Raw genomic sequence first — 21,903 nt, forward strand, 5'->3', positions numbered from 1 at the left:
GTGCAATTTTTTTGATTATGATAGATTTTGTGCTTTAAGTACTGCACTCACTGTTGTGCGTGCGTGTTCAATTTTATATTTATAAATAAACACATTTCTTGCATCTCTGTTGTTAAAACCTTGCGCAGAATTTTTCCTTTTTAAATAACAGCTATTAGCTTATTTTTTGTAAATATGTGATAGTACCTCAGGGAGATCATGAGATGCAGAACAAGCTGTTGTTGCAAGTTTTATTAACAGAATGTGCAACAATGTGGAAAAGGTGTAACATCTAACAGTAATACATCTGTAGTAAGAAACATGAAGCTTAGGTGGATCATTTAGCATTATCATGAACTGAGGTGCTGCATCATATTTGTTCCAATTGTGTGAAATTTGTCAAGTCTGACCTTTTTTAAGTAACTGTACCTATCAAATGAGGACACTGGATTTCTGCATGCTACTTGTTTTCCATCATGTTTTTCTCGCTGACTTTCTGCTACTGAGTTGCTCATCTTGTCAGCGGAGCATCTCTGCATCAAGCCTGTCAGGATGCAGAGCGCGTGCACTGCTGCACGCTGCGACCAGCCTACTGTTCCCATGGATACTCACTGCTGACACCACCAGAACTGTGTAGGCTCGTTGAAGATATAATTAATAACAAAGGATTAGAGGCAAAGGTAGCATGGGGCTCAGTATAAGAAACCTGATCATACAGTTACTATAATTGGCACTCTTTGTGTGTGTGTGTGTGTGTGTGTGTGTGTGTGTGGTGTGTGGGGGGGGTGTGGGTGTGTGTGTAGGTGTGTGTGTGTGTGTGTGTGTGTGTGTGTAGGTGTGTGTGTGAGGATGCCACAGGAAAAGTTAGAGGAAAATAACCATGCACTGACTCTCTGCTGCATTTATCTTCTTGACAAGCAATTTGCTCTAAATATGTTTTCTTGGTTGGGTGTTTCAGAATATTTTCTGAAAGTAATTTATTTGGACCATCAGAAAGACATCGGTGCCTGAATGCCCAAAGTGAATATGCGAGGGACAGCCATTTAGCATAATTAAGTGTCTCTATATCCCGTTCTAAGTTATTCTTATTTGTGTCTTCAAATGAAGTACACCCAATTTAAGATGCATTAGTGTAAAACAAAAGAGAACATTACATTTCTTTGTTTTGTTTTCCTAAGTTAACATAGAGTGACTAATGAGACATACAGTAGATGGATTACCTAAAACAGTTGCTAAAAAGTAAGGAAAAGGTGCAGATGAAATGCTTGTTTTTTAAGATTGATGATGCGCTTGGTGATGTCTGTGTTTGGAAAAACCACGGCTTATTTTAAAGCTTGTTTGTTCAGAAGGCGCATGCAAACATCCTGCCTTGGAGAAGTCCAGATGGTAACTGGCTTTAATTGCAAAACTGTCTTTTATGTATATAGAACTTTTCTTTGCATCTTGTTTCGTAACAACCAGAAACTATCATGCTTTTTGTTAGAAAATATCAGAGAAGTGGAAGTTTAATGTTTCATGGTTTTCAAAGGTTTTTGGAAATAATTCCCTTTGCTCTGACATCCCCTTACATAATCCAGTGCAACCAATTACAGTCACAAGTCGTTTAATTAGTTAAAAAGAGCCGCCATCCACTCATGACACAATTAGTTTTGTACGCCATACATCTGTCCAAGAGGACTTTTATTGTTGCAAGAAAGCTAAGTTTTTATTGGAATTTGAAAAAGCCAGATGTTCCAGTTAGACAGAGCTCAACTTTCTGAGAAAGAAAAAACAACAACAAAAAAAGATATAATAATTCACATTACACACCAAAACTCAAAGTGAAACATAATGGTGACAGAGTCATCATCAGTGGACATTTATTGGCATGCTTTAGATCTAAGCATGCTCAAATGTTAGGACGGCTCCGTCGCCCTGATCTTAATCCAACAAGGAATCAGTGGCAAGACTAGAATAAGTATTTTTTGCATATACTTTCAACTCCGTCCGACTGAGTTTTTAGTACTTTGGAAAGGAGAATGGTTGGGGGGAAAAAAACTATCTTAAGTTGTGCAAATCTAGTAGAATACTGATCATAAAAGCAGAAATGAGGCCCATGGTAACTTTGGAGGAGCAGCAGAGGTTCATAACAGTGGTGAGAAAATATTGATAGGAGAGCCACTCCTTGAATGTTGCCTTTGCTGAGCACTGGCAAGAAGAAAGCCTTAAGACTAGCTTATACGTATGTAGTTTCAGAGCAAACACAACAAGCCACTCTGGTTAGATGATTGTGTGATCCAAAACTCCAGAGCAAAAGTGGAACAGAGTGTACAAAAAAGATATGGAGCTGAAATGGAGGTTCACCTTGCAGCAAGTTGCCCTTAAATAAACAGCTAGAGCTGCAATTTACTGTTTTAATCAAACGAATGCAAAAAATTGTACATAACTCTATTTGGTTATCAAAAACTGTGAAATGGTTTCTTCTAAAATCTCACTAACGCATTTCAGGAATATAAAAAAGTCATTAATCAACGTATTCATTTTGCTTCATGTGCTCATGCTGCTGGCTATTTTTAACTTAAGACCATTAGACGGGTAAAAAGTGCACAATTTGTGAAGTAGAGGAGTGTGTGAAATCCAAGACTGTAAACTTTGCTTGAAAAAAAAATCTAAAATGAAAACATTGTTCTTCTTTCCTGCCTCATGTTACTGGAGTTGGATTCTCTGCTGCAGATCGCCCATTTCCTCAAACTCTCTGAGTTGTGAAGATGGTTAGCGCTCATGGAAACAGCTCAGTTAATCTGCTGCACGATGCCTCACCCACCATTTGTTGTGAGACTCAGTTGTTGGAGCGCTGTAAGTGATGTGACAGGCTGTGTTGACTGAATACTGTGCTGTAATGACATGTATTGAGGTCAGCTGTTCCCCTCCTCTGTATTCTATAGACACATCATCGTTGCATTCACTTCAAACTCATCTGCTTCGTAGCTGATTGAGAAGAAAAAAAAAAGAAACAAACACGTTTACATTCCTGTCATCTGTTGTCAGATACAGAAGTTGTCAAGATTAAACCATACAATGATTTGTCTGTGTGGTGATCACACACGACAGTCTATAGTTACAGATTGCAGTTTATGTGCTTCGGTAATTGCTGTCTCGCAAATATTATTGCACATCTAAAAGTATTTTCTGTGGAAAGTTATCCTCACACTCACTGGCTCTCATTCAATTTGGCCAGTTCTCATTTGATTTGCACAGCGTGACTGTCTGAAAGCCAAGCGACAGGTCCGGAGGCATTGGCGAGGGGTCTCGGCACAAGATGGATTAGTGACGCCACGTCGACACTCTGTTCTTATCTCGGTTTTTCACCAGCACACCTGTAAGCCATTATTGATGGACTCGGTTCAGAAACAAGGCCCAGTTGGTGTGTAAGCCCACCACCCGCCCACCCCCTCGCAAACGTGAACATCCGGCATGCAGATGTGAAAATGAGAACAGGTTAAGTGACTCTCAGGAGAGGCTTCTAGCAATCTGAAATCAATCACGCTGTTCGTGTTCCTGAAGAAGGCTGATTGGGCTTCCCGATGTTCTCCACTGAGCTATTAATTCACTGACACAAAATGTCAGCTTGCATTGAAAAAAACATTAAACGGTGCTGAAAGGAAATAAAAGATTCCTTTGTGTTCCTATTCTAAAAAATTATTCCTGGCATACCTTTTGTCTCTGTCAGACAGTGGCTTGCACAAGTAGTCAACAGTTGAACATTTTCACATTTGTCACAGCAACACGTACAACATCAATTTTGTTTTTGTTTTTTATGATAATTTTATGTGACAGACCAACACATGGTTGTGTATACTTATAGAGGGGAAAAGATATACTGGCTTTTTCTATTCTTTACTCATAAAATTCTGAAAAATATTTTCAAGCATTTGCCTTCATCTTTCTTTACTTTGATACCCACAAATAAAATCTAATCCAACCAAATGTCCTCAACAGCTCATCACCACATGTACAGTGGGATCCCAAGCTAATCGTGGTTCAATTGTCATGAAAAATCACCCATTTATGATGTTTTTGGTACACTGTATCTATAATATTCCAATAAAATTGCCACCTGAAAATACCTGAAATACTTAATCCCAATGTATTGGCTGTACACCAAAAAATGAAGATAATATTAAAACTGCTCGGTTCCAAGGTTGTGCAAAGATAGTTTTTAATGGTGAATAAAGTATATTTTTTAACTTCAATTTAGCAGTTAAAATGCATTTCCAAAAACCTGGTAATGCAACTGTGGCAAAAAATAAAGCCACTATTTAAAGATAATGCCATAAAAATGTCCACCTCAGTAAAAGTGCCACCGGACCAGATAAATGTAATCTGTTCCGGTGGCACATCACCCTAAAGCACTATACGCAACACAAAACACAGTGGAGGCGACATCATGTTGAGGGACTGCTTTTCTTCAGCAGGGTCACAGTTAAAAATCCTGGCTAAAAACCTGGTTAAAAAACATGATAGAGCCAACAAAAGACTTTGGACTAATTGAAAACTACTGATCATAAATGTTTTCAATCTGATCTCTGATCTTTGATCTTTTGTTTAAGAAGATCAAAATATCCAAAGCTGGCAGAGAACAACAAAAAGCTTGCAGATGCACTTGAAGCAAATTTGGTTCTCTGTGTGTTTACTCAGGCTGAAAACCGATGCACACATCATGGAGTTTTGTTTGCAAAAACTTAAAAACACACATTTTTCTTTTCTATTACTCAAAATCCCACAAAAATATATTACTGTTTGTGTTTGCAACGTGACAAAATGTAAATGTAAAAGTGAATAAGTTTCCAAACTGATGTGCGAACCACACGTTTGTGCAGCTGGACTCCTCATTTCTAAGAAGAACCATGTGTACCTTCTTGTCCATTCAGCATGTAGCAGGAGGCTGTGAGGACAGACCGGGGAGCAGAGACGACACATTCTGCCATAGTAACAGCTGACAGCTGAGCAGCACACAGTCATACTACTTTATAGCCGGAGCTGATCCGATTTGGCATTTAGTGTGCTCTGCAGCTTTAGCTAGAGGTGCAGAACGTGGCCCACGCTTGGGTTCAGACCAGCCCGCGGAGCCACACTGCTGGCCTCTGAGGGAAAAGCAAAGTGCAACCACCAAGCAGGCAAGCATCACCAATTATCTCCACCTCTTCGCTTGTAGCAGGAATCCATTTCAGCACCATTACCTCTGGGCAGCCACGGGCTGACAGTCTCTCCCGTCAGGGTGATACCTCTAAATTGGCTCCCACCCCTCTCCTCCTCCTGAGATTGAAAAGAGATTATTAAAGACATTCATCATAAAAGAAGCGCGACCCTGTCTGTGAAGAGGGAAAATGGTGGAAAATGGGAGCACAATGCAGCGCGCTGGGAGAAGGAGCAGAAACAGCGATGGGAACGAGGGGAAAGGATATAGAGACATGAGTGAGCGGAAGGCTTGGCGCTTCTCCGTGGTGCCAGACAGGGAGGTCCCAGGGGTGAGTCGGACAGACTGGTGCAGTAGGCAGGGTGTGGGGCCCAATCTGGGGCAGCGCATGCGCACAACAGGCCCCCGAGCCATGGCTTAAACCCCCACATATTGGATGCAGAGCTAATGATACCCCTGGAGACCGAAAGAGTCCAACTCCTACATGGCACGATGTGCTGTATGGTACATTGTCCCCATCTGATCCAGGTCGTTCTCTCAGGAAAAGTCTGCATGAAAGCAGGACAATCTGAAGGCATTTAACATTAAGACATCACGTTTTAGAATAATCATCTGGACAATCAACCCACTAAAGAAGACCAAGAAGTTGGAACAGAGTTCTTTTCCCTTGTGTTTAACTTATTAAATTTCCATCCTATTATATTGAACATAGACTTTGAGTTGCGGGCTCACTTTGAGGGTCCCCAGATCCCTCTCAGTGTGTGGTATTTTATTTCTGCCATACTGCCACGGCTCACTTGCCAATCTCGATCTCTCGCTCCTCTCTTCCCAAGCAGGCAGACTAAGAGAGGTGTTATTGATGCAGTTATGCAACCGCCTGAATATTGATGAACACTAAAGCGACACTATGCCCATATGAATACAGGTTTCATCATAGGAAAAGCTGTCTTCATGGTTCGGAATGATTCGCAGCAGTCAGAAAATGATTGAATTTGGAGTTGGGAGGAATGATCGGTAATATGATGTAATGTTGTAGAGCAAATCTAACAGTAATCATGCTTTCCAAGCTCAGTCAACATGCACTCTGCATTCAATGCGTGTCTGAACATTAATTTACAGCACCCATATCAGTAGGATGAGAGGATAACCATTTGGAATTCCATAATTAGGTATATTAGTAGAAGCTAAAATTGTCATTAGTTATTAAAATATTACCTGTGAAGCTAATATTGTATTTAAATATTATTTCTTTTAAAACATCAGATTTATTGCGGTTCTAATAAATGTGTTAAAATATCCATTTCATGGGATGTAAAAAAAAAAAACAGTCTTTGATAAATATTTTCCCTCATACTGTATAATGCAATCCTGTACAATTATAGTAAACACATGTATTGGAGCAAAAAGAAGATTAAAAATAGAACTGTTCAAAAACCCCTGTTGCATAAATATGCACACTCCTAACCTAACACTTTACTGAATCACTTTTTGATTCAGTTTCAGTCTTGAGTTCACACCCCCAATCAATTATAGCAAATTTGATTAACCCAAATTAAAATTCTGCTGTCCTTGCAGGACTTTCATCAAATACCTCATTAATTTTCTCATTAGCATATTTCAGCAAAAGCTGTAAAGGATAAAAAAATGACATTACTGTTAAAATCTATCAATCAGGAGAAGAGGATAATTTCCACAGCAGTGTACAGTGGGTGCCATATTGAGGGCTGTCATCAATATTTGGGGAAAATATTGGACCGGATTGATGTTAGTAAAACCAGACATTTCTTCAATACTGATCAAAAGGTGAGAATGAAACTGGTTAGAGAGACAATAGGGATGCTGAGAGTGACTCCGAAGAAGCAATTATGTGACAAAAAGCTCCTGTATTTCTGATTTGTCCAGACAAACAAGAATGGCTGCCAGATTAAATTTATTTCTTTCAAAGAAAACATCCAGGACTGGCAAAGATCCCATTGAGGGAAAATGTCTTATGATTTTATCAAATATAACTTAAACTTGTGCCCATAGTTCCATTAACTAGTAGGCACACTCATTACACTGAACCTTACTGAAAGAACAATTTGATAAATGGTGGTGGCAGCAACATACTCTGGGGATTCTTTCTCTGTCAAGCGAGGTTTGGTTCAAGATGGACAAAGTTATTGATTGAAAAAACAGTCTGTTTTGGCTTAACACCATCACCTGTCTTCTGGAAAGCTTAACATGAAGAGGAACTTCATTTTTCAGCATCACAGTCAGTTCAAATTTAGCGAAATCCAAAATGATTCATATTCCTGGCAGATTTAATTATTTATTTATTCTTCGTCAAGAAATGTTTCTTCTACAGGAAAAGAGATAGATATTTATCAGAAGAAATTAAAATAACATAAACAATGTCCCCATTAGAAAAATAATATACTTTTTAAAAGAAATGGTCTTTCTTTTAATTATCCTGCTCAGTTGCACACTTCTTATTTCTCCAGTTACCTTTAACTTGCTGCTGTTATTCTTGAATTTTTTTCACTGTGCACGCATGAGAACTCTCCAGATCGTCCTCTGCTTCCTTCTATTGCCCAAAAACATGACTGTTGAGTTGAATGGCTAAATGATAGGAGTGAGAAAGTGTGTGCACAGCTGTGTGTGTTACATGTCTTGTGCTGTCATATTAACCAGGGATGTATCCCACCTCTCGCCAAATTACCTTACATGGATAAGTAGGTAGACACAATCAATGGATGTTGAAAAGTAATTATTCCGTTCTAATTAATAATAATAATAGTAATAATAATAAAAACTTCATTGGCATCACAGCAAACACACACTTCCCCCTGAACTCATTCTGTGCTGCTCCTTCGGTTTCACTCAGCATTTAGACTCCTGCTTCTTGCAGCTGCTGGTTCCTATTTTGCAATCACACCTCTTTTTATACATACTCCCTTTCAGCTTTTTCTAGGTCCTTCCATCATGCTGCTGTTTGTTTAGGTAATGTTCCCTGTGTTCAACCTGAGATCTCATTTAGGAAGGGAGTTTATTCACTGCCAGTGAAGACTTCTGTTGACTGCATCTTGCCCCCTTTCTGCTTTTGGATCTTTCACAAACAAATTTATGACATGGGGAGGATAGAATGGAGACGCTGGGCAGCAAAGCGTAATGTTATGTTGTTCAACACTTCTTTTACTATTATCTAAATCATTGTCTTCTTTCTAATTGAGCCTGTTATTGAGGCTGCACTCTAAGTTTCATACAAATATTTTGTAGTTATGGCATGGATATGAGATAACAGTTGTGATAGTTGTTTGCACAACACTTAATGCAAATATTTATAACAGGATGTTTCATTTTTAATGTTTAATTTTTGTTTTTTTGTTTGTGTTTTTATTACATTCATTAGATTTTTCCTTATTCTGTTCCTCTGGATTTATTATTGTTCACAAAGTGTTGCCGTATCTGCTCATGTCTTTGTGTTCAGTCTTCCTGTTTATTCTTATGTTCTAATCGTGTTTTAGTTCTTTTAGATCAGTTTTGTTCTTTCCCTCTCATTTTGCCGTTTCTTTGAGTGTCAGTGCAACCCATTGGTGTTAATCAGTCACCCTCCCAAGGCCTGCCAGTTTTTGTTCCTTCCACATCTTTTCCCAGTCACCTGATTTCCTCGCCTGAATCCAGTCATTCTCAATTTAATGCTGCTTTCTCCCATTCCTCTGTCTATTTCTCCTGCTGGCTCTCTTGTACTTCTAGAGATCCTATTTGTAAGTTCTCTCCTTTGTTGTTGTTATTATTATTATAGCTCTATTTTTTATTTTTGTTTCTTTTAATCTGCTGATTGAGAATTGTGTTGAGAGCAGCTCCTCTATGTTTTATGCTCTGTTTCTTAACACATAGTGTAACTAATAAACTACAATAGTGCAACCATAAAACTGAAGTTAAATTGCTTTTGCATCCAAAGAACATCATGACGCAAATCTTAAAAATGATTCCCAGGGACATTTTTATTATTATTATTATTATTATTATTATTATTATTATTATTATTATTATTATTATTATTATCAATGAGAGATATTGATGAGGGCACTCTATGACTCAATGAGCCTTTCCATTAGTCTGTGTGCATATATGCGTGTCTGATGCCATGTGCACTGTAGGATCAATGCTTGTCTAGGTTCACTGACCTGGAAAAAGCTGAAAAGGGTTTGTTCATTCTATCAATAAACAGTCTAATTAAAAGTAGCACTGCTCACTTGGAAAAAAATTGTATGGATGCTCAAGATAAGATAACCTGAAACTTCTTCTGAACTTCGGCTTTCATTTTGTTTAGCAGGGGCTTAAAAATATGACTGTCCTTGCCTGAGATAGCAGGGGGTTGGCCTGGCACTGAAGGATGCCATCTGTTCAGCCTAGAGTGAAATGCATTGGGCCACTTTTAGGTCAGGCTTGCACAATAGTGAAACCAGATTAGGGTAGAACTCTACAATTCGAGCAATCCACTGAACCGTGTGTCACCTGATTGTTAGACTTAAATAGAGGATGCATCAGTTAAGACCACAGTTGAGCTAATGCATGGAACCAGTCACAGACTGCCAGGGAGTCATGGCTAAGCTGGACCAGGAGTCACAGCAATCCTGGGCCTCTTCTAGCACAATGTTCAGTGATGATCGGGTTTTTGTGGAAGACGTGATAGGTCAGTCATCCAACCAGTTCTCTACCAGCCGGTCGTCAAGCCCCAGCAGCAGTCCAGCATGCAGCAGCAGCAGTGAGGACACATGCAGTCTGCACAGCTGGAGCTCAGGAGTTACCTGCCTGCTGCACAGCTCCATCAAGAGACAGAGCCAGGAGGCTTTTCAAGCTCGACTCAGAGGGGAGAGAGGGTGGAGAGAGTTTACTGTAGCTCCATCCAGTGGAACAGATCGTCCACAGGCAGAGGAGGGAGAGGGCTGCTGCCACAAAGAACTACACCTTGGGAGGGGGTGTACACAAACTGTGAAATCAGAGACGGTGCTGACGGAGAGGATCAAAGCCAAGCGGAAGTTTTCACAGTTCCTGGATGAGGTAACGTCCAACGTGCTGAACCGAAACAACCTGCAGGCATTTGGGAAACTAGTGCCTCCATCTGGAGTCATCCCCATATTCCCAAATCTGCCCGAAAACCGGAAGCAAGTGCTGAGCCCCAGGCTGCCCCGATCAATGGCCCAGAAGCAAAACCCTTTAGCTGAGCAGAAAACCTCAGAAGATGAGACTTCCCTCGACTCATCACAGAAAATGTATCTGGAGACGGACATCGACTCTGTCCGGAGGGACGACGGGCCCCAGAACCTGGAGATGAAAGCAGAGTCACCACCTCTGCTGGTGATCGATGATAAAACTTTGTTTCCGCCTCCTCCGGAGTTTTGTCAAGGGTATAAAATGAAGATTCCTGTTCTGGAGCTTCGTCACGACTTCCCGAGATGCCCCTACAGATCTGTCTCTCTGCCCAGGGGCATCAACATGGTGAGTGATGAAACTCATCCCAGTCTTTAATGAAGGGAAGGCCTCTGAACATGTCATTAGCAGAGGAAATTGTTTCTCATGAAGTTTAAAGTGATGTCTGAATTAATTAACACTTTTAATGACACAAAGTGGCCATTCTTCATTTTTATGGGGTTCCTCTGCTCTAATATAAAGCTTGGAATAATACATAGCAAAATGCACAGAGCACATAACACAGCCTGCAACAGAGCAAGAGGCAAATAAATTAAACAATAAATTAGTAAAACAAATAAATATGAAATTATAATGGAGATAATTACAGTGCTGCTTTTTTAAGTTTGCATAACTGAGCATAGTTTATTGTCCCCCACATTGTCTTGCAAATGTGGGAGATAAACAAGAACCTTTGTTTATCCCTTTGAATTTGTTCCCATGTTGAGTTTTAAGCTTCAAACATAAGTGCAGATGATAGGATTTTGTGTGTCAGACTAACAAAAAGGACATTTTAGGGAAAGAAGAGCAGACTTCAAAGTCAGTGTGTCACAGAAGAATTATTCAAGACTTGTCCATAGTTCTCATTTTAATATAGATCTGTACTGTGAGGCTATTTTAACATGAATATTCTTGAACTAAAACATTGAATTGTAGCACTGTCTGTCTGACGTTCCCAGTCTGAAGTCTTTTGCAGCTTTTCTTCAAGGTTTGTGGCAAATTGCAAGCATGGTTTCTCATAGCTTTCGCTTAACAATGTCTTTCTTCTTGCTTCATTAGCAGAAAGGTCAAATTTGTGAATTGCGTGACCAATGGCTGTCTAGTCTGCTATTCCTCAGCAGTTTTCACTGGATTTTATTCTGGAGTTTAAAAGTTTTTTTTTTTAGTTATATTTGTGTAAGAATTTGGAATACATGCAGTTCTATAGATTTTGTTTTATTACTAAATTATAATTTTGGAGCTCTATGTGCTGCTTTGGCCTGAAGTTATTATTACACAGCAGAGTTTTTAGAAGGACGTTAGCAAGTTTTACATTACACCACTTAAAGGTGTAATGCAAAAATAAACTGTCATCAACTCACAAACACCTTTTTTCATTTTTTATTTTGCTGCCCCACAAACAAGCATTAGTCTTTGATTTGTTTTGCTTTGAGTTGAGTTCTGTTTTCAATCTTCAACACATCGTTTAATTAATAGTTCTGTGCAGCTGCTAATAGGGCCTCTCTCTTCTGCTGTTCGGCACTTTGGATAGTTTGTTTTTTGAAGCTTTCATTATTGCCTTTCTTGCCAATAGCAGATTCTTGACGAAAATGAAAACTGCCCTAGTACGTGTGAGAGTAAAAAAATATAATAATCTTAAAATCTTCATGGATGTGAAAGGACCTTACACTGTTCTCGTTAGGTTTTATGTACACTAACTTTTGATTCATTTCCAAAATTGAATATCTAAATGACAAATGCATTTAATTGCAGCATTATGATTCAGTACTCTCTCTGGACATAAAAGACATTATCTTTAATGTGATGCATGTGCTGCTAAGCTTATTCACACCGAAACATTGTTTCATAAAAACAGGATGAAAAGCAGCCGTCTTGCAGAAGCAAAGTGCTTTCTTTTAAACTGCTTAGAAAGAAAAAGTGACACTTATGGTGTTGACTTGGTCTTTGCCTTAATATGTCAGTTTCATGAGTCAAACATTGTGATATAGTATTTTTTTTAATATATACAGTAGCTGCCAGACAATGAACTAAAATGAAACGTTATAAGAAAATTACAGTGTAGTCAGACTTTTGTAGAAAATGGATCTGTAAATCCATTAAAAGGGTTTCATATATTTGAATTATTAAAACTGCTTTGAAAGAGTTAATCTAAATAACTTCTGCAAAGCAGTCATTTAGAGTTTGCTTTGCACACTCTTTCTAAAGGGTGTGTGAGGAAAAGTTACTTTAATATTTCTTTTAAAGTTGCAGAACTGCACTGAAAATCTGACATTTGAATACATTTCTCTCAGTTCTTGACAAAATGCTTCTAATTCTTGCAAATAAAATGAGGCACAGATACATATTTCTTCTTGACTTTTATTAAAATTTGAAAGACAAGTGAATTTGCTCTCAAAATAAGCAGGATCAGGACTTTTAGGTTTCTTATTGGATTAACAGTTATTAACCATTTGTTTACTTCTAATTTGGTAGGAAAACAAATTGACTATACTTCTAATGTTAAAACATAAAACAATCCTTGCATACTGTTAGATTTGCTTGTATTAAACTAATGAAGTTCTGCATATGTTTTTATAACATCATTTCTTTACATAGGTAAAAGTCTCATCCAACAATTATAGCGTTCTTTGGTCACACACTGGGCATAAAATTTGTGAAAATCTGCCCAAAAATATAAATAGAGATATATATTTTTTCAGAAAACCTGAAGAAACATTACACAAGAATGCTGTAAATAATTTAAAAATTCCCATGCAAGTACAAAAAAGGGCAAGTTTCAGTTTAAAAGTGTTTGAAACCATCTATATGTCGGTGTTGTGTTTCCATCTGTCTGCAGAAACATAGTCAGATATAAATTTTGCTAAAATAATAGTAAACAGGTACAGTTAATATTAGATATCAAGCTCCTCTGCAGCTCAGCTGGTCAACCAGGTGAGGCAGATGATGTGGACGTGAGATGGAGACAAAGCTGCTCAGTGCTGACCATTAAATCGTTCTATGGAGGAGCTCATTCGAACTCTCCACACAAAGCAATCTGAACAGAACAATGCGCTCCTCCACCAACTCAGCCCACTCGCTCCTGTTTATTTTGTGATATCCATCATCTGCTCTGCTGAAGATGTAACCTTGCTCAAGGGCTGTGGCAGCCCAGAGGCTTCCTTCAAAAGCAGCCGGTGTTTCTTCAGTCTTCGAGCTGTTTACACGGCGAGAGGCCTGAAGGCTCAATCAGCAGTTACTGTAATAAAAGTGAGTGTATTTGAAGTCTCAGTGTGACATTCACCCTAGTGGTAAATGATAATCCATTTGGCTTCAGCTTCCTTGCTTCAGAATGCAAATTGCTTCACTCACTGGTAAGCACAGAAGTGTGCGGTTCCGCTCAGATATCGCTCCCTGGACGAGGTAAAGCATCGCCCCGCCTGATGTGCAGCCCCGCCAATGTTTCTGCATTAACCCTAAACACACCTGACAGGATTGTCCGAATCGGCTCCACTGCCATTTAATAATAAAGGAAGACGATCGCATTGCCTTAATTTATTTTCTGATTAAAATTCAGCCTTTGCCGTCACCTTAGCAACTGCTTTGGAAAAAAAAAGGTGGGTGTTGTGGGGGCTGCGAGGCAGGCTTGCGAGCCTGTGTGTGAGTATTTGTGTCGCTGCAAACTTTTATCTCCTCGCAGAAGTCCTTGTACTTGTGCAAATGTGCTAATGAAACGTTTTCCGCAGGCGTCTGACCTTCTGTTGTGCACTCACTCTGTGTTTCCGATGAGTTTTCTCTGTGAAGAACAAATAAGCTGTTTGAAACTGTTGCTTTTGTGAATGTGAAACCCTCTCCTACTGTTCCACTAACAAATGTACTCTGACAATGAGAAAAGAGTGGCACGGAACTATCTATGGGGAAGTTCAGTTGTACCAGAAGCCAGTTAGGTAAATAGAAGCATGCATAGTCAAACTAGAGTAAAACTAAAGCTAGAAGCTGCGCATTAAGGTTGCATTTACAACAGAAAGATGATGTGACACAGTTATTAAAAATAGCATACTCAGAACCAAAGAAATATGCAACTGAGTGGGGTAATTCAAAAAATGTGCAAGGCACATATATTTGTGCACAGAAAACAGCTACAGACTATTTACAAGAAAAAAAAAAAAAAGACTGTGCAAATAACAGCAGGAATGTAAACACTTTGAGTTTCTCTTTTAGTAGCAGTGAGGATTAGAAAGTCTTACAGCTGCTGTGACAACGGATCTGCGACAACGCTTCTTTGTGCTCAGTCTGTCACCGGAGGAGCTTTTATGGTGGTTTGAGGGAGTAGTGACATAATACCCCCTTTAATATTAACTTTGCTAGAAAGATTAATAATGATGTTTTACAGCAAACTCTTGGAAATAAGAAAAGAACAAAGGATTCAGGCCAGCACTGTTGGTGCAGATGACATTATGCTGTGGAGCTGGTCATAAAATAAAATGTCAACTCTCTCACAAAATGTTGCATGCACATGTCAAAACTCAGAAGTACTTTAACTCAAAACATGGATATTATTTTACATATAGATCAGAAAATTGTTTGTTTTTTTAATATATTTTTATATATGATCTAGTTGTTTTTTTTTAGGTGCATTAAAAATATTTGTATTAAGCATTTTTTATAAAAACAATTCAGCTTGGCTCTGGACTTCATATTCAGATGTTGTGCTCCAGCTTCACATCCAGCCACTGGTCCAGGAAGTATAGCTCTAAAAACTGTGACCCAAACTTCTTTAAATCACAGGTTGTAGAGAATATTCAACTTTTATTCAATATGTCCCCTATAGAAGAATCACCTGTAGGAACCTATAATAAAATACATTTTCCCAACAGCCTGAAGCCGGAGATGTAAAATTCAACAGATTGAACCACCTGTTCCCCCCGTCTCCCTTCTCTTTTTCTGTCTCTCTACACGTCCTCTTCTCCTCTCTGTCTGTCCCTGCTCCCTCTCTGACAGGGATACTGAGTTACTGCCAGAAGTACACTGAGAGGGTGGTGGTGAGTGTAGCCATGTATCTGCAGTCTGGCTGCAATGGAGGGTCCCACACTCTCCCTCCCCATCCCTCCTTTCCTTCCTCTCATTTTCACACTCTTGGTTATGATATGATTGTTCGCTTCTCACCTCAAGCGTGCGCAGATGTAGACATCCGGGTGCAGTCTGATGAGTTTTTTTGACGAGCAGGAGTGGAGGGGGAAGTGGAGAGGGATCATTTAAGAGAGGGAAAGAACAGCGTGGGATTTAAGGGGAAAGCAAGGCTGGGGGTTGGGGGGGTCCATAAACAAAAACAGAGGAGGAAACTGAGGGAATGTGTCTGCTGAATATGTACGTTGGTTTGTCTTTTGGTAAAGTGCGTGGGCTGCAGAGGTGCCCTACTAGGCAGCTCTTGGACCAGTTCTGATGGGTCTCCTCCACTAACATGCTGTCATTTCCTTTAGCTGCTTGACGAGGAGATGAACAACATAGACCCGATCAGGTAAGGTTCTTCTCCCTCCATCACCCTCTCTCTCTCTCCCTCCCTCTCTTCTGCTCATATCTTTTCAGCGCTCCATCATCACGCCCCCGCGTTCTCCCTGTCTTCTTCCTTTAAGCCTCTTCCCTCCCACTCTTCCTTTCTGTCTTTCCACTCCTGCACAGTCTCCCTCTCTCTCTTTCTCTCTGCCTACTCTGCCTTTCCCTTCTGGCATAGAGCTGCTGCTGTTGCCGGAGCGGCGTGGCGCGGTGTTGGCGGCAGCTGTGCATGTGTTGGGGTTTTCTCTGGGCTTTAAGGGAAGGCTGGGTAAGCCAGTCCAGAGACCACATAGAAGTAGAGGGGTGGGGGGGGTTTCCTCCATCCCTGGCGAGACTCGGAGCCAGCAGGATTTTTATCTCCGTCTCCAGGATGAGGCTGTGCGTGAGCAGAAGGTACCGCTTTGCCTTTCGCATCTATGATTTGGGTTGCAAAGCTCTTTTGGTTTTCAAATATCTTTATTTATGCACTCATTGTTGTGTTGCGTGGCTGCACTTGATGCGTTGTTGATCTAAATGCTGTATGTTTTCTGATAGTTTTTGATAATTAAAAGGTTTTTTGTTTGTTTTTAATAGATTCTCATGGGAGTTCTCTTGCTGCTATAGTATCTCCAATTGATCCGTCTCAAGGTGTTTTTGGTTAATCTTGCTTTAGTAGGGATTGTAAAAATGCCACTTATGTGTGTTTCTGCATGCTTTCGCAAACTCACCTGTCGGAATACGTTGATTAATGACCCTGCATAATAAAAAAGAAAAATATCTAAATGTATTTCTGAATATAAATCTGTTTGAATCTCACTTTCATACTGAGTGACAGCTGATATGACAGTTAAAATAGACTGATGAACTCTTCATGACACTAAGTGTCATTTCTCCGATTAATTTGACATTAAAGGAAAAAAAGACATATTCTCCAGGAGCCTTTAATCCTCGTTTCTTTTGTCACTCACCTTTCTATTGGAGACAAGTTTTAATTAAAGCAATTACTAATGAACCATTATTAATTCGCCACAGATGGAAACAGATCCCGAGCTTTTCCATTCTTGTTCGATTACTGGTGGTGTTATTGCGATTTCAGGCAGATTATAATTTAAAAGCCGTTTAAGCAGCCAATGAGGGGTAATTAATCTTGACAGGAAAGAGAAGGGGATAAGGGGGGGCGGGCTCCCTAATGTGTGGCATCAATTGTTCTCACCTCTGTGTCACAGTTTCAATTGAATTATAGCAGCTTGACAGAGATAAGAGTCCTGCATCTTTCCACCTGTAGCCCAGGAAGAAGGCGAGTTCAGGTTAATGAGGAAGAAGGACCTACCTCAGCGTCTGACCCCACCTTTATATCCCACCTCGAACCCCTGCACCCCCCCACACGCTCCTCTTCAGATGAACTAATCTCCAAGACGGTTTCCAGCCCAAATGATGAAACGCTCTGAAATACTTTCCCAGTGTCGTGCTCTCTGCCTCTTTCGTAATTCCGGTCCCTCCCTCGGCCCGGCTCCTGCGTTCGGAGGCCCGTGGCAGAGTTAGAGATGTAAATTTTAAATGGCGACGCACTTGAATCTCGGCACCTCGGTGCACAGGAATCTTTGACTGTTTAAACAGATTTAAAATCCTGACAGAATGAAAAAGAGCATGAAGTATTTTCAAAAAGAGGCACATTTGGAAAGACTGTCAACTTGAGTGATTAGCTGACAGTTGAGAAAAGTGATGCTTTTGACAAAAATCTGACTTTTGACTGATGAAATTTCTTTTCTTAAAAAAGTAACTTGTGTTTTTTTAAATGTAAATTTCTAATCCCCTTTTACTCTTTTACGCTTCACTTAAATGCTCTTACAAATAAGCATGTCCATCAACTTAAAAAAAAAGAGTCACAAACCATTTTTTGTACAGAATTTCCTTTTGTTTGTTTTGTTTTAAAGATAAAAACCTGAAAAGTGTGGCCTGGATATGCTTTAACCTCCCTGAGTCTATACTTTGTAAAAGTACCTTTTGCCAAATCTGTGCCTGCAAGTCTCTTGGGTGTGACTGGTCTCCCTGGTGATCAGGGCTTGGGAGTTTAGCAGGTTTGCCATTTTTGTTTTCCATGTTCAGATTTCTGATGATGGCGTGAGCAGTGCTCCATGAGAAAGACAAGGCTTGACAAATTGTTTTAGAACCTTTTGACCTTTTAGAAAACAGTCAAAAGTCATATTTTTGACTTTTCAACAGTCAAAGAGTGACCTGCCTGGTGTGTTGCTTGGACTTTGTGATGCTGTTTGTTCAGTAAAGTTCTCTCTCAAAACTCTCATGCATCTAACAGAGCGGCTGGGTTTCTGCTGAGATGAAATCACACACTTCTATTTGCAGCCATCCAATGGACCGGTGAGCCCCTGACTCCACCTTACTGTAAAGAAGATGAAAGTCACTCATAAATTTTCTTGCACCTCACAATTTTACGCTGGTGTGTGTGTGTGTGCGTGTGTGTGTGTGTGTGTGGGTATGTGTGTGTGTGTGTGTGTGTGTGTGTGTGTGTGTGTGTGTGTGTGTGTGTGTGTGTGTGTGTGTGCGTGTGTGTGTGTGTGTACACAAACTAAAAATAAGGTTTACATTTGTGCAAAATGATGTACAGGTTTTTAGACTATTCCAGTGGATTGTTGATGTCGAGCTCCATGACAGAAACAGTGTAGATGCTTATTTGCAAAGATGCAACAAGCAGATAATTGTTCATCCAGTCTCTTATTAAGTTTGAGTCCAGGCCATCTTCCAGGTGTTCACTCAGCTCAAGATCTGGTGACTGAAAAGACCACAGCGAGATGTTCATGTTATTTTCACACTCATTAAGCCTTTCCATGTATCCCTCCTTTTGCGACATTGCTTTTTATTAAGTTTAAATTGTTTTCCCTCAAAAGCAGTTCAGCGTAGGAGCCTTCACTTTCTTCACTTTCACTTTCCATGTTGCACAGCGTCTGAGGAATCGGGGGTAGAAAATGTAAGGAAGTGACCTTTCACACTTTTGGGCACACAACAGGAAATTGTTCTTGTCGGATGCATTCCCACTACAGGCTCGGCGTCGGTGATGCAGAAGACTGGCCTGAGTGTGTAGGAGGCATGAGGTGGTTCAAGAAGTCTGCTGCAGTCTCTCTCTCTCGTTTTTCCTGGTCATTATTTTTGTTGTTATCTGCATGCAAAAGAGTCTTCACATATTAAAGTTAAACAATGCTGGATCTCATTGTTGGCCTGATGCTAGACTGAACACAGTCTGGCATCACTTCCATTTTACTCACTTGAGCTAATGGTGTAAAGTGCTTGTTTTCAGCCCAACTGAGTGAGACATTTGAATTCACAGCCTACAGACAGGATCAATTAAACATCTCACACGGTTTGTACAAGAGAGCTGAGAAGATAAAGAGCGGATGTTCAAATCAGTCAAACCAAACGTTCTGACCAAATGTTCAAAGAAGCTGCGGTTCAGGATACCAGCTGCTTAAATTGTGTCTTTTAAACTAAGGGACAGCTCTGTGACAAAATCTTTGGTGAGGGAAATGCAACACATTCCTCTGACATCTCTGAAAAATGAAAAAAAGACACTTGGGTAAAAAAGACATTTTAATGCCAAACTTTTCGCATATTCTATTTCATTTATCTATGAAAAAACTGAAATGAAATCACTGACACAGATCAAACTCTTTTCCTCAGGAAAAAGGGTGAACAATATTATCTGTGATGTTTTGCTTCCATTCAGTGCATGTTTGAATCTTGAAATGACACTTTCTGGCTAGTGTCATAAACCAGAGTAGCTGCAACAATTTAAACTTCCAAACTATAACGTATTAACGCCACAGGTTGGCAAATAGGCAGTCTTGGGGCCCCTTGACGTGCCATATCTTCCTTAATGTCTACGTAATAAATTTAGTCAGTGCCAAAATCACACAAAAGCTGCAGGTCCTACTGGATACTGCAGTCCACCACCCTAAAGCTCGATCCCTTAAATCTACTAGTTGTTAAAGCGTAGCGTCTTTACGACTCACAGAGCAAGCCCCGAGACTTGAGGGACTTTTTGTGTTGAATTGAGCTGTAAATTAGAAAAAAAGTTACTGCAATTAAAGTGTAACTAAACCCCCGGTGAAAGCAAGACCCTGTCCCCAGACAATTTACTCCACCAAAGTAGGCAGTATCAAGATACACAAGTTTGGGGATGAGTGTTACTGTTGCCACTTTAGCAACTTTGCTGGTGTATTTAGTGACTTTTCATAGCCCTCTATAAACAATTTTCCTAAAAAGCACCTATATTGACAGATGTAGTGATGTTTTTCTGGAGACTTTTGTAACACCACGTAAAGTACCAATGACTCTGCAGTAACTGTCCAGAAGAAGCAGCAGGTTTTGTCTTGCACCAAACCACCTGCAGTCAAAGCAGAGACCCATTTTCTTCTGTCTACATTGCAAATGAAACTGAACGTGTTTTTAATTTAATGGTGTAATAATTTTGCACAGTAATAGTTGCCCAATTATTGAGTGCATATAGATATTCTCTTAAAAAAGCCAAGCTTCCTTTTGACTTTCTTAAATGTTCATGTTTGAGGTCTTTGAACATTTTGGATTAATTTAGAGCATTGTAGTTGGTGATTAATAAAAATAATCTACAAAAATAAGAAAGTGTAAAGCTGAAAACCAAGATTGCTTGGAACTGAATGGAAAAAACCCAAACATGCAACACAATACAGTGAATTAGTCCAGACTTGGGACAATTTATTGATCTGCATCTTGCTATTGTTTATTTTCATTGGATATTTTGACTTCATTTGCATTACCCTCTGGCTTGATATTGATGAAAATGCTTTTTTGTGAAACTGAATGTTTGAAAGCGCCACTGAGGAGAGCCTGGACTGAAGAGAGTGAAACATAGTTGAGGCCTTCGGTTGTTGTGCTTAGTGTTTCTGTCAAATTTATGCTCTTTTTCTGCCCTGTGTGGTCTAAGCACTTCTCCTCTCCCTCCCATTCGGTTTGTGGGTCTCTCCCTCCTGAAGCCCTGACAGCTCCTCTGGGGGTCATTAACTATCATCCCAACCCCATTATCCCTCCTCCCCTTTGTCCTGTTCAGCACCAGAAATAAGATGGCCCAGGTCAGACCTATTTCTCATGGCGATAAAGCTGCATAAATAGTTTTGCTGCACATGACAGCTGCTTTATCTCATTGTTATAATGTATTTTAAACTGTACATTGTTTTTACGGGGGCACTTTGGTAAACATCTATTATTAAATATATAGATTCCATAAAAAGTAGGATAATTATGATTAGACAACAGTGAAACCCTGAAACTGTTTAGAGTTTGAAGCCATTTAAGGTTGTTTTCATACAGAAAAAATATTTTAAAGCAAGTTAGGTGAACATCAAAAGAGATCGCAGGGCAACACAGAGACAGACAGGACAAACACACCACTCCCCCCACACACACATGCACACACACACCTAGGGTGAATTTAGAGAACTCTATAAGACTTGACTTGACAAATATCTTCAAAATACCAGTGAAAACATGCAAAGAATTAAGCTGCTGTAATGTCAATAAAGATTTTTCTTCCAATTAATGAGAAGGCCAAAAATATTTTTTTTAATAATAAATAAAAACAAATATTTTTCTTCCAAAATTGATCCTTCTTTTTATATTAGATTTTCAGAAACATCTGCTTGATTTCCTATTAGAAACAAACTACTTGCTGTAAAAGTTGGCTGCTTCTCAGAGAAGAAATAATAATTTATATATATATATATATATATATATATATATATATATATATATATATATATATATATATATATATATATATATATATATATATATATATATATATATATATATATATATATATATATATATATATATGAAATTGCTACAAAAATAAAACTTGGGAGGACAACTGCTATATTGGGTTTGTGTTCCTTTTTGCTGTTTTTTTTTCTTTGAAAAGTTACATTTACTCATCTCAAAGTTCAAGCTTCTAGTCTGTCTCCTGGGAGATCACTAAGTACATTTGTATTGCCTGCACTATAAGGTTATATATAGGTGCA

At 39.4% G+C, this 21,903-nt stretch overlaps 1 protein-coding gene across 1 annotated transcript in view; it reads left to right on the forward strand.

Annotated features, from left to right (window-relative positions):
• Positions 1 to 9,742: 9,742 nt before the first annotated feature.
• Positions 9,743 to 21,903, forward strand: part of si:dkey-174m14.3 (uncharacterized protein LOC563117 homolog) — a 33,521-nt gene continuing 21,360 nt past the window's right edge. Inside the window, exons 1-2 of the mRNA XM_055054473.1 lie at positions 9,743 to 10,639; positions 15,787 to 15,824. Of these exons, the coding sequence (XP_054910448.1) occupies positions 9,743 to 10,639; positions 15,787 to 15,824 (935 nt within the window). The remainder of the gene's footprint in view (positions 10,640 to 15,786; positions 15,825 to 21,903) is intronic.

The sequence above is a fragment of the Poeciliopsis prolifica genome, unplaced genomic scaffold (genome assembly GCF_027474105.1).
Source record: "Poeciliopsis prolifica strain line A6 unplaced genomic scaffold, Auburn_PproV2 SCAFFOLD039, whole genome shotgun sequence".
Classification (NCBI taxonomy): Eukaryota; Metazoa; Chordata; class Actinopteri; order Cyprinodontiformes; family Poeciliidae; genus Poeciliopsis; species Poeciliopsis prolifica.